We start from the raw sequence: 13275 nt of genomic DNA, 5'->3' as shown, positions 1-13275 counted from the left end.
TAACGAAAGACACCTATCACCATCCCACACTCATCCCCTAAAAGTGGGGATGAGTGGCACCTTTGAATAGCAACCGCCAATTTTTATAGCAGATTTGGGTACCTTGCTCAAAAGTAAGTAAATTTTTGTTGTGGCATTTTTTCGAATTAATGATACTCCAGGAAAATTATAGAAACTGTCGAAAATCTCGAAAAAAAAAACTAGATCATGAAGCTAATAATACTTTACACAGACTTCACACAGAATTTTTAGTGATGATACGAATGACCCATATTTGCTGCATAAACTTAAAATCGACATTTCATGTCCTAGAAATAATGAAGATTAGACCCTATCAATAACTTTATGGGAGTGACTACATTTGCGGAAAAATTCAAAAATTGGATACGAAAGCCGTAGGTACTTATCACCTTTAAAACGTATTTTGACTTTTGTCGATAGGACACTCTGATCACAAAATATCAAAAGACATTCAAAATCGACCGGCGCTTCAAACGCTGTTTTTGAGAGAATGGTTCATGCTACACAAAAAGTGCTAATAAACATTTTTGTTCAAAATTATCTCAGCTACATTTCTTGTTTTAAAAAAAATACAAGATCCTTTGTAAAAGGTATATTTAAAAGACCCCAATAAGGGTTACATCACAAAACAAAACGTTTTCGAATTCATAGGTAATCCATCATCAGTGTTAATTCCTAAAATAGTAAGTATAACCTAATTAATAATAGACAATGTTGTAATAGTTGACTAAGGTTAAGAATTGACAGAGACCATACTTATAATAGCATGCATGCGTGAGAAACCAAAAAGTTATGGGTAAGAACCGTTTAAAAGTTTCAAGATCTTAAATGATACTACATATTTTTATTAAAACAGGTGGATGTTGCAAATATTCCTGGATATAACCCAGGGCAACACAGGACTCTAACCCACGCGGATGTGATATGCCAGGAATGAAGCTCACATATTGAAAATGAGTGTCAACTGAACTGAAAGGTGAAAGAACTTTAGAAGTATGCCAATGACAGATTGTCAATGCGACGTTATGAACTATTTTGTTACTTCAGCCAACGAATTTAAAGTTTATGTTGATGTTGAAAATAAAACATGTTTATGTTATTAAACATAAATGTAAAATTGTGAAATATGTGATGATTAAATATATGAACATGACAAATGATAAATAGGTACTAGGAGTTCTTGTTTAAAATATTTTTTTCTGCCCAGTTCATCATAGCTGGACGTTTTGGTTAGAGATTTCAATTTAGTTTATTTCTGCCAGTAGCGTTTCTTCGATAACATGGACTTCTTGAGGCAAAACTATTTAACTACTTTACATATAATTATTTTTGTAAATATTTGGGTGCATTTTTTGTAAATTATTAGAGTTTCCTTCCATTTTACATGTATGTATTTTCATCCAAATATTAATTAGGTACCTACTTATGAATAATATTTTTCTCGATAAGAATTTCCTGCAGGAATTCTCAGATTGCGATCAATAGACCGCACACTATTATACAGCTTATGCACAGGTAGTCCGCATCCCCACAGTAGACCGCATACTATAGTGAGACCGTTTGTTAGAGTACATTTAAAAAATATTAGTGAATATAAATCGAACTTCTTTATATGCCGCATTCGATTATCGGGCATTGGCTATCAAATTGGCTATATAAATTTTGTTCACGGCAGCTTGGAAAAGGGATGCAGAGGATCTGTTAAACCATTCTCTCAGGTTTCTAAGCCGTGACGTTCTTCTTCCACCTAGCCCGCTTCTTCCGTGTACCTTGTCTTGTATTATTAAATGGAGTATATTATCTTTCTGGGTGGAGCATAACATGTCCAAAATATTGAAGTTTGCGATTTTCAACTGTTCTAAGGAACTTCTTTACGAACTCTATCCACCCAACTTATTCGTAGGATTCTCTGAATCACCTAGATTTCAAAAGCTTCCAGATCCTTGAGAAGTGTATCCGTTAAAGTCAAATCTTTGACACCATGCAAAAGAGTAGAGAACACATATAACATCTCGTTAATCTAATTAAGACTTAGTAATAGTGTTTTTCACATAACAGTTTCTTCATCTCTAGCCTTCTCTATACGTTTTTTAAATTCTTTGATCATGTCCCAGTTCTCATTTAGATTACGACCAAGGTAGGTGGTACTGTTAGTTCTCTCCAGTTGTTTACCATAAGCTGTTACCACTTTCGGTTGTCTGGGCGTTTTACTGACAACCGTCACCTTTTTGTCTTTGCGGTGTTTAGCCCGTGACCAAATTTATCACACGTTGTGGTAATCCTATATAACTAACCGAAATGAGTTTGATTTAATTCCCGTTACAATACTTCTTAAACTAATTTTTACTGTACAGTGTGTCCATACAGTAACGAATAAATTCGTTATTTCATAAACCGGCGACTTTAAGGAAAAATCTCGAAACAGGTCGATTTTTATTTTTAAATTACGATTTTTTGGCATATATATATCATACTAGTGACGTCATCCATCTGGGCGTGATGACGTAATCGATGATTTTTGTAAATGGGAAGAGGGGTCATGTGATAGCTCATTTGAAAGGGTATTCAATTATCTATCCAATAATATAAACATTAACATAATTATTTATACAGGGTGTTCAAAAAACATTTTTTAAATTAAAATAAGTGAGACAAAAAGAAGAATATATGTAATTTATTTAATTCAAAATGCATTTTACTACTGTCAGTAAACAGAAAAAAATTTATTTGACAAATAAACATTGATTTTCGTTTAAACGAAATGTTGGAACTGCCAATAGCAGGTGGGTGGCAGCTTTACATTGAATTTAAGCGAAAAACAATATGTATTTGTCAAATAAACATTTTTTCCTGTTTTCTGACAGCAGTAAAACGTATTTTGAATTAAATAAATATTACATACATTCTTCTTTGTCTCAATTATTTTAATTAAAAAAATGTTTTTTTGAACACCTTGTATAAATAAATACATTAATGTTTATATTAGCGAATAGCGAATTGAATACCCTTTCAAGTGAGCTATCACATGACCCCTATTCTCATTTAAAAAAATCATCGATTACGTCATCATGCCCAGATGGATGACGTCACTAGTATGATATATATGCCAAAAATCGAGATTTTTTCTTAATATCGCTGGTTTACGAAATAATGAATTTATGCGTTACTTTATGGACGCACTGTATATTGATAATAAGTTTATTGTGACATAAAATTTTCTATATTTTTGTTCGTAGCTTTATTTATTAATTAACTACTTCATGAACAACATCTCACCCGCGTGTTATCACATTTCAGATAACTCAGAACCTTTTATTTTGTAATCTCCAGATCTAATGAAGGTTACTATTTACTTTTTACTATTAATATTGTATAATGTTTAATTTTCAGATTGTTTAAGTGTTATAAAAACCCCCTTGGAATATCTGTGTAGATAACTAAGAAATATAATGTTATATATTTAAACCAATAAGTGGGACTTCTATTCATTTTATAACAAACAGCACAGATATTGTTAGGATGACTATAAAAAACATAGAAAAACTGTTAGAAAAATATATTGATGATGGTCAAAACATAATTGGAAGTGAAATAACCAACTTAGTGGAACCTGGAGAAAATTATGGAGGAGAATTATTCAAGATATATGTTACCATACAAGAAACCAGTACCAAGAAGAAGGATGTTTTACATCTTGTCGGTAAGTAGTCAGTTTCTGATTTCTAAATTACTTTCCTCTATTCATTATTAAACAAAAAACATTAATTCTGCTTTCTTCGCTGATACTAGCTATCACTTTGTTACTTTTATAGTGGCATATCATACCCTTACTTTTATTTTATACACTACTTTTTATGTATTCTATACACTTTTACCAGGTATGCCAAAATCTTTGAATGGTAAGTCATATTTTTAATCAAAAATGAATACCCATTTTCAATTTCGTTGCAACACGAAACTACAGCGGCATCATTATTCCAGTTCAATCAGAGAGTGCAGCAAGCACCTCTACCGGTTTCGAAATTTATTAGTCTCTCATCAGGAGGCACATATGCTGCTCTCTCTGTCCCAACTAGGACAAACCTCGGCGTGCAGCCACGGATTGCAACGAACGAAATGGCAGGGATGCCCTAGCGGCAACTGCTATCAAAAAACTAAGTTTTCAATCTAATAGCACATAAAACAACATCCAAAAATGTTATTCTAAATCCTACCAGACTGAAAACAAACATGTGCCTCCTGATGAGAGGCTAATAAATTTCGAAACCGGTAGAGTGCTTGCTGCACTCTCTGATTGAACTGGAATAATGATGCGGTTGTATTTTCGTGTTGCAACGAAATTGAAAATGGTTATTCATTTTTGATTTACATGTCTACTTTCATTGAAGTACGAAGGGAACCATTATCGTTGGAACTTTACCGCGCTGAGCAGATGGGACGTCAATTATAAATTGTAAAATTCCCTCATCTTCCTTAGTGTCAGCATCCGTTATGGCTTGCAAATTGTAGAAGCCTCCGAGCTGTTACCAGAGAAGGTTCCCATTATTTTCAGTCTGGCAGGATGTAGAATAACATTTTTGGATGTTGTTTGTGTGCTACTAGATTGAAAACTTAGATTTTTTTTTCAAGATTACAAACAGAAAATAATCTGAGGTGGTCATATCTGGCTAATATGTAGCACAAGAAATCAATTAAAACTAAAAGGAATTTTGAGCGGTGGTATCTATAAAATTATAGTTTTAGCGCACAAAGATGTTACATAGGTTACATACCAATGTAACCTATTTCTGAATTAACTAAATATTTAAAACATTTTAGGTAAGATCATTCCACAAAGTGAAGGATCTCAAGCTGCATTTAATGTTCAAATGACATTCAAATCCGAAATAGCATTCTATGAGAAAATTGTACCGGAACTTCAAAACTTCCAGAAAAAACATAATATCCAAGAAATTATTAGTTGTTTTCCCAAGTATTACGGAAGCAGGTTGAACTTAAATGGGAGTGACAAAGTTGATAGAGACGGTGTAATATTGCTGGAAAATCTAAAGGTAAAAGGTGAGTTTGAAGTTATTTCTTGTGACATTTTACTTCCAACTGTTGTACATTTTTCTAAAAAGTATTCTGTTGTGAGACAGTGGTTGTTATATACAGGGTGATTGATTAGTAGGGTAAAGCTCAATAGCTCCGCTATAGTAATAGATAGCAATAAAAGTTAATAACAAAAATTTTAGCCACCTCTGAGCTTCACATTACAAAATTAGTTAGAATGTTACAGGGTGTTCGATAACACAGTGGCAGACCAAACTTATGTTTTTTTAAACCGAACACCCTATATTTTATTTTATATTCGAAATCCCGTTAACTTCTCCATTACAAAAATATAAAGGTTTGTAATGTTATACAGGGTATTTACAAAGTTATAACCAATTGTGTATGAAAATCGTAACAAGTTCAACTGCCTGTATAAATAAAAATAGGCACAACAGCAATGGTTTATTAATGCCTTTTTTTATTTATTGTCAAAATTTTTAAGAATTATTGATATTGCTAATTTTCTTTATATCAAATACAGGGTGAGTCAAAACGCAAGTACATTATTTTCTCAGTAATGTTAAATAGGACACCCTGTATTTTATATCATCATTGAAAAGTAACATTAACGTAATTTAATTTTTATATAACATTCCCTATGCCCAAATTTATTAGTTTTCGAGATATTTTCATTTTTCAGAGCAAATTATTTTAGGTGATTAAATTTATCTAAATTTTAAGTAAGCCATGACTGAATTGACAAATGAAGATTACCGATTATCAATCCAGTAATCAATGTAACACTGTAGCAAATAAAGAAATAAAAATAATTTATTAGTAATACATTTTACAAACAAAAACCAACCACTACATGCAACATTTTTGAAACCATTAAAAACTATCTTTTTATGTAAATGCAACAAATAAACAAAGAAAATAAGTAATAAATTTTACAAAAAAAACACACAAACACAAAATACAATATTTTGTGAAGACAATTAAACAATACTTTTGTATGTAAATGCAACAATGTAACAAATAAGGAACGAAACATAATTTATCAGTAATACATTTTGCAAAAAAACATGTTTGAAAAAATTAGAAGCTACTTTTAATGACATATTTTTAATATTTAGTTATTACATAAGGTGTTCAATAGCTATTTGTATAACAAGGGAGGAAAGTGCTACTTTTCCTCCCGAGAATGAAGTTTACTGCCCGACGCGTAGCGGAGGGCAGTAATCATTCAAGGGAGGAAAAGGCACTTTACTCCCATGTTATACATATGGTTTTTCCACCTTCCTCAAATTAATAACAAGTCATTTTTCATTTTTACTTAATTTATTTATGTAACTAACCAACAAAATTTATTAGAACTAAAACTAGCAAGTAGGTACAATATAACTGTCAACTGTCAAATATAAGTCAAATTATTAATGTAAACATTGTTAAATCAGAATAACAATTTACTGTTTTTTACCATTCTGCAAAATACAGAGTGTTTTTAAATAAATGTTAAAATGTATAGATACTTACGTAATAGAAAATAGAAATTGTACAGGGCGTCAATAAGTTATATTTAATGAATGAAATACCATGACGTCACTTTTACTTTTCCTCCCTAGGGAGGAAAAATATTTTCCTCCCTAGGGAGGAAAAGTACAACTTTGCTCCCTACAATCAGGTCCGGAAAAGTATACTTTCGGTAGAGGTAGGTGGAAAAATTATTTCCTAACACATTTATGTACGCCTAAAAACGATCATTGAATGAGCTATTACTCTACGGAGCATTTGTAAATTAACACATCGAAATACACTTTGTATTCTATTTTTCATCTCATCCCTTGTTGTTGGAGGTATTTTATAAATTTCATTGATAACGTAACCCCAAAAAAATCAGTCCAGTTTATTAAATTCTGGTGATTTGGGTGGCCACGCTACTGGTCCATTGAAAAATGAAAATATCTCGAAAACTAATAAATGTAGACATAGGGAATGTTATCTAAAAATTAAAGTACGGTAATGGTACTTTTCAATAGTGATATAAAATACAGGGTGTTCCGTTTAAAATTACTGAGGAAATAATGTACTTGCGTTTTGAGTCACCCTGTATTTGATATAAAGAAAATTAGCAATATCGACCATTCTTGAAAATTTTGACAATACGTTAAAAAATATGGCATGAATAAACCATTGTTGTTTTGCTTATTTTTATTTATACAGGGAGTTGAACTTGTTACGATTTTCATATAAAATTGGTTATAACTTTGTAAATACCCTGTATAACATAACAAACCGTTATATTTTGTGATGTTAACAGGATTTCGAATTTAAAATAAAATATAGGGTGTTCTATTTAAAAAAAAAACATAAGTTAGGTCTGCCACTGTGTTATCAAACATCCTGTAACATTCTAACTAATTTTGTAATGTGAAGCTCAAAGGTGGCTAAAATTTTTGTTATTAACTTTTATTGCTATCTATTACTATAGCGGAGCTATTGAGCTTTACCCTACTAATCAATCACCCTGTATGTAATAGTAGCTTTTGTACAGTTTCTGCGTTTCTGCTCTATTACATATGCAGAAAAGATATCAAAAATAGACAAACACATAAAAAATAAAGAAATAACATCAGTTTTCAGTACGAATAACATCTTAAGCAAATACATACATTAAAGCAAACATAAGAGCCAAAACAAAAAGCAATTAAAAACATGTGGTGACTGTCCAAAAACATAAATCGGACAAACTGGCAGAAACTTTAACAAACGTATAGCAGGACACAAAAGCTTTCAATAGAAGAAAAACATATTCTACGTAAGCACTTCACCTTCTGCCTTCTATATTATAATTATTTTTTTAATGAACAGTTTCAAATTTTTTATATCCACAATAAAAATCTTCTGCTATCCTTATGACCAACTTGAGCCAAACAGCTCCGCACTCCTCATCCTATTCGTGCAGACACGAAGTAAAATACATCAATTGACAAACGCATTCTGCCGAAACCGCTGTAGTGATATTCTTCTTCTCGATGTGCCTATCAGTGGCGAATGTTAAAGATCATCTTGGTAATATTTATTTTATCTGCAGCAATGCAGAAAAGCTGCATAGACGTTGTGTTGGACCAGGTTCTGAGGTTCTTTCAGGATGTTCTTCTTCTTCCTTCAGGATGTTCTTCTTCTTGCTGGACCTCGCTTTCAAAATATTTATCCTTGCAGGATGACCTGTAGGATGGCGTGGCTGGACTCATTTCGCATAATGTGTTGGAAGTATTCCATGTTTTAAGATTTGATGGTGGTTAGTACCTCTCGGTTCTTCCCCATTTTTCTAAGGACCTTCTCATTCACAACCCGGTCAGTCCACGGGATTTTAAGAATTTTTCGATATAGCCACATCTCAAGTAATTCCAATAGTAGTGACATTAACTTATAATAAATTTTGTTATAATGAAATGTTTAAGATAAGCGATGGACTGAATCAGGGAGGAGTACTGAGCCCCACACCATTCATCGTACTCATGGATGACCTCCTAAAAGAAATGGAAGCAAAAACACGCAAACTACACATTGGTTACCACAGACTAGAACCCATAGGAACTTCAGTATGTGCATTTGCAGACGACCTAAAGTTATTAGCACACAACGAAGATGACCTCAAAAGGAACCTAATAATGTGAAAAGAGAAGCTGGAAAAAAGAAATATGAAATTAAACATGGAGAAAACAAAGATATAGGTTATGAGGAATGGCGATAGACAAGTAAATATAGAGATAAATAACAAGAAACTAGAACAACATACAACATATAAATACCTGGGTGTGAAAATAGAGAATGGAGGAAGATCAGAAAAAGAAGTCAACGAAAGGATAACCATGGCGTCCAGAATGTACCATAGTTTAAACAGAGCATGCATTGGAAAGAAAGAAGGAATCATCAGGACAAAGATTATGGTATATAAAACGACCTTCAGGCCAATCCTTACCTATGGTAGTGAGTGCTGGGTGCTAACATAATCATCGAAAGAGAGAATAAACTCAATGGACATGAAGTACCTAAGAAAAGTAAAAGGAATTACAAGACGCGATAGAATAAGAAACAGCATTGTGAGAGAAGAACTACAAGTCAAAGCAATAACACAAATACTAGATAAGAACAAGCTTAAATGGTTTGGACATATGTGTAGAATGAACGAGAGTAGACAAGTAAAACGTGTATGGGAGGCAAAAGTAAAAAAGAAGAGAGGAAAAGGGAGACCAAAGAAAACCTGGAACGATGAAAGGGTAGAAATACTGAAGAAGAAAAATACAACTTGGACTGAAGCGAAATGGGGGGCCAAGAATAAGCAAGAATGGAGAAGATTTGTATATGATATAAATGCATCAAATGTATTTTTTTAAACACCTCACACCGATAGGTAGAAATATTAAGATTATGTATAGAATAAAAACATACTTTGGTAGTGATAGGAATTGTGACATTTGTTATGAAGGAACGTATCAAACTCTAAATGGCAAAATATGTTTTTTACTTTTTATTTTTTAAATTCGCAGGATACCATAAACTTGATCGATACATTGGGTATAACTTGGAAGATACCAAATTGCTTCTTAGAGATCTAGCCATATTCCAGTCAACAGTAGTTGCTTTAAAAATTAAAGAGCCCGATGTATTTAACAGAGAAGTTAAACCATTTTGTAATAACTATATGGTAAGAAGTGGGAGTAATCCATTTAAAAAAATGGTCTTAGTCATTGAAGAAATCCTAGCAGAATCAGAAGAATGTAAACCATTCATTCCAAAGGTAAATGACGAACAAATATTATGTTTAAAATTATCTATTTTTCTTTAAACTCGCTGTATCGGTAGGTATATCTGAAGGAGTAACACTGAACTGCAAGAAATCATCTCTTATCGTTCTGATCATTCATACTTTCCACATCCGTATAGGTGAAAGTTGAAGACCTTTCTCCTCCAGGTATTATTTTATAAGTTTCTGAAGCCTATTTCGTTCTTGTCCCATCTGAAAAATAACGCCAAGTTTGACGTTATACCTAAATTTTAGGTTCTTTTTGTTTCAATCCCACGATTCATGCCATTTCACGAGACTATTGCAAGGATTTCTAGCAATTCATTTGGTGTGCAAAGGTGTACGATCCATTACGATCTGGTTATCTCCTATTTCAATAAGCTATGGTCTTTTTCTTCATTAACATTGGCATACAATAAGGCTGGAAGTTATCGTATTTTTTATAATAATCTGATAGCCACCCACAATCTGATAGACTACCCATACTTCTTGGTTTCTTTCGTCACATAGGTGATTCCACTGATTGCTTTTTGATCAACTTTCTTAGTACTCTTTTTGCCTCTTTCTCTTTAGCATTTAAACCCCATTTTTTGTATGCTGCATATAGACGAGTTAACATAAATTCCAAGTCGAATGAATCTTGAACGAGTATTATAGCCTGATCATCGCCGAAATGAATATTAAGGAGACAGTCGTCTCCAATGTAAAATCCCATACGTTCACAGCTTCTCTTCCATCCCTTTAGGACAATCTCAACTTATAAATTAAACATTAATTAAACCCTTTAATAATGTGAATTACATCTGACAGATTGTTATTAACCTTTATCCTTTATGTACCCCATATTTTGCTGTAGTTTTTAAGCCCAAGCAATGTTTAACTGTTCTTGCTTTTAGGTAAAAAGAGCGTGGGACAAAGGAGACAGTAAAACTGAAGTACGAGAACCCTTTGCAACGATCTGCCATCGAGACCTCTGGCTCAACAACACAATGACCAAATACGAAAGTGGGAAACCACCAAAGAACATGTTTTTTGATTTCCAATTGTACGATTACGGCTCACCTGCAGTGGACGTTCTAAATTTCATATTTACCAGTGTCCAGACAGCTGTTGCTAAACAATATTTCGACGATCTATTACACCATTATCATACAGAATTTGTGTCCAACTTAGAACGTTTTGGATGTGATACAGAACCGTTTAGTTATACAAACTTTCTGAAAGAGTTAGAGATGGAGTCTGAAATAGTTTTGGGCTGGACGATGGATTTTGTTAGTTTGGTAGTGTTTAGTAAAAAAGGCCAAAGCTTAGGAGATCTTAATCCAGATTTTGAAGATCCTAAATTTAGGCAAATGATGAAGGACAGGATGATGCCAGAAGCCAAAGAAAGACTGCTTTGTATAATAAATCAGTGTCATAAATATAACTGGTTATAAATAATTTACGAATATAATCTCTCTCTTCAATCCTAACCCCCCAAATGAAGTGTAGAGGTCGACGTGATGTCGTGTATTGTCCGTCTCCAAAGATATGTCTCTGGTCATTTCTTTTACCTCAGACATATGTAGTTTGCATATTCCTGTAATTTGATCGATCCAACTTTTTGGGGATCTTCCTTGTGATCTTCGGCCTTCCAGCTTTCCTCCCCGGATAGTGTAGTGGTCGACGTGATGCCGTATACTGTCCATCTTCAAAGATCTCTGTCTCTGGTAATTTCTTATATCTCATACATATGTCGTTTGCATATTACTGTAGTTTGATGGATCCATCTTGTTGGGGATCTTCCTTGTGATCTTCCAGCTTTCCTTGTATGACTATTTCCATGTTTTCTGTGTTTGCTCTCATAAAATGTCCAAAGTATTTTAATTGTTGGAGATTGACTTTACTGAAAAGTCGTTGGGTAATTTTTAACTCTCTTAAAATTGAATTATTTGTCCTATCGTCAGTCCAAGGAATTCGTAGCACCCTTCTTTAACAGAACATTTCAGTGGCGTCTATCTTTCTTTCTTCCTATTGTCTCAGGGTCCAAGAATCACATCCGTAGGTCAGTACTGGGAATATTAAGCAATTGATCAACCTCATCTTTAACGGTCTTGAAATTTTGACTCTTGAAGTCCTTCAATATTGTGGTTATTTTTGCTCTGGCAACTTTTCTTAGATCACATCTTCGTTTTATTTCTTCCTGTAGTGACCCTGTGTTTGTGGTCAATGATCCCAGATATTAAGTGTGAGCTAACAACCTCAAACCAGTCAATTGTTGTTATGTGTGGATAGTTGTTATTTAACTTTAGGGGAGTGCATATAGATTTTCACTTCGGAAAAAATCAAGAAAGATAGAACTTTTTGTAATTTTATTAAGAAATGTTTAGTAAAAAACATATCAAAAAGTTCTACTCGAGAAGTGGGTGCTTCATTTTTTATTAAACAAATGAACTACGAAATTAGATGTTTTTTTAAATAACTCCGAAAATATAAATTTTAGAAAAAAACTTACTTGACCATTGAAAAATTCAGAAAATTTTAAAAAAGAAAACCTTAAAAAAGAATTTTCTAAAATTAAATCTATAACTTCTATAATTTTTTAATTATAACGCTAAAGTCACCCTTCTCACCAACATTGGCGCACTGTAATCTAACGTACGGCGAAGTGTATGGTTGAATTATTTTAATGTAATTCTTTAACTAATGGATCATATGAAATTTTACAAATTGAACATGAAATAAGAATAATTAAGATATCTTATAGTTATAATGGAAAGAAATAAAATGTATGGGCATAACTACGGTGGGGGCGGAAAATGAGCCTTATATGAATATTGTTTAAAAATGATTTAAAAATGTGTAACTAATACAGTTTTTCTTATAAAACTCACAGTTTTGCACAACTTACCTTTCAAGTATTTTACTTAATGATGTTTCATTAAAAAAAAATCTCATAAATTTAATTCAAATGATATGACGTCTCAAAAAATGTAATTTTTGAAATCTTCGTAGTTTTATAGAATTACCACCAATTTAAGACGATATTACCAAAGTTTGAACATATCTACTACAGTTCTATAAGTGTTTTTTTAAAGCTTAGGATGTAATCTCGAAAATGCATTTAATTATTTTACTTTAGAAATGAAATAAACCATTTCTTTTTAAGAAAATTAAGAAAGATTACAAAATTGTAATACAAAAACCGAAAATTTCCAGCTAAAAAAATGTTTATACAAAGTGATCAAAACTTTTTTCTGTAAAACTTACCTAAAATACATTTAATAATAAGCTTCAACAATGATAAATGTTCAGCAAAAAAAATTTTTTTTTTAGCTCTTATACAGTATGTCTGCGTATTTTGGAACCTATTGATAACTTTTTTATTATCAGTTTTACGAAAAAAAGTTATTCTTTATAAAATACTCTTC

General features: G+C 32.4%; 2 protein-coding genes across 2 annotated transcripts in view; one reads left to right on the top strand and one right to left on the bottom strand.

Annotated features, from left to right (window-relative positions):
* The window catches only part of LOC114325692 (uncharacterized), a 357661-nt gene that overhangs the window by 57787 nt on the left and 286599 nt on the right, over window positions 1-13275 (bottom strand). The window lies entirely within an intron of this gene.
* LOC114325695 (uncharacterized) lies at window positions 3242-11305 on the top strand. The gene is made up of 4 exons (XM_028273826.2): window positions 3242-3721; window positions 4840-5079; window positions 9609-9859; window positions 10762-11305. Exons 1-4 carry the CDS (start codon window positions 3541-3543, stop codon window positions 11299-11301), a joined length of 1212 nt encoding a protein of 403 aa, XP_028129627.2. The 5' UTR covers window positions 3242-3540; the 3' UTR covers window positions 11302-11305.

This window comes from Diabrotica virgifera, chromosome 7, assembly GCF_917563875.1.
Source record: "Diabrotica virgifera virgifera chromosome 7, PGI_DIABVI_V3a".
Classification (NCBI taxonomy): domain Eukaryota; kingdom Metazoa; phylum Arthropoda; class Insecta; order Coleoptera; family Chrysomelidae; genus Diabrotica; species Diabrotica virgifera.
This window is presented reverse-complemented; position numbering and strand designations above follow the sequence as displayed.

What these genes read in the sequence shown, in the direction of transcription:
- LOC114325695 (XM_028273826.2), top strand. Translation starts at nt 3,541, where the DNA reads ATGACTATAAAAAACATAGAAAAACTGTTAGAAAAATATATTGATGAT. An exon ending in GGATGTTTTACATCTTGTCG is followed by an intron (nt 3,722 to 4,839) that starts GTAAGTAGTCAG and finishes AAAACATTTTAG; the next exon opens with GTAAGATCATTCCACAAAGT. An exon ending in GTAAACCATTCATTCCAAAG is followed by an intron (nt 9,860 to 10,761) that starts GTAAATGACGAA and finishes TCTTGCTTTTAG; the next exon opens with GTAAAAAGAGCGTGGGACAA.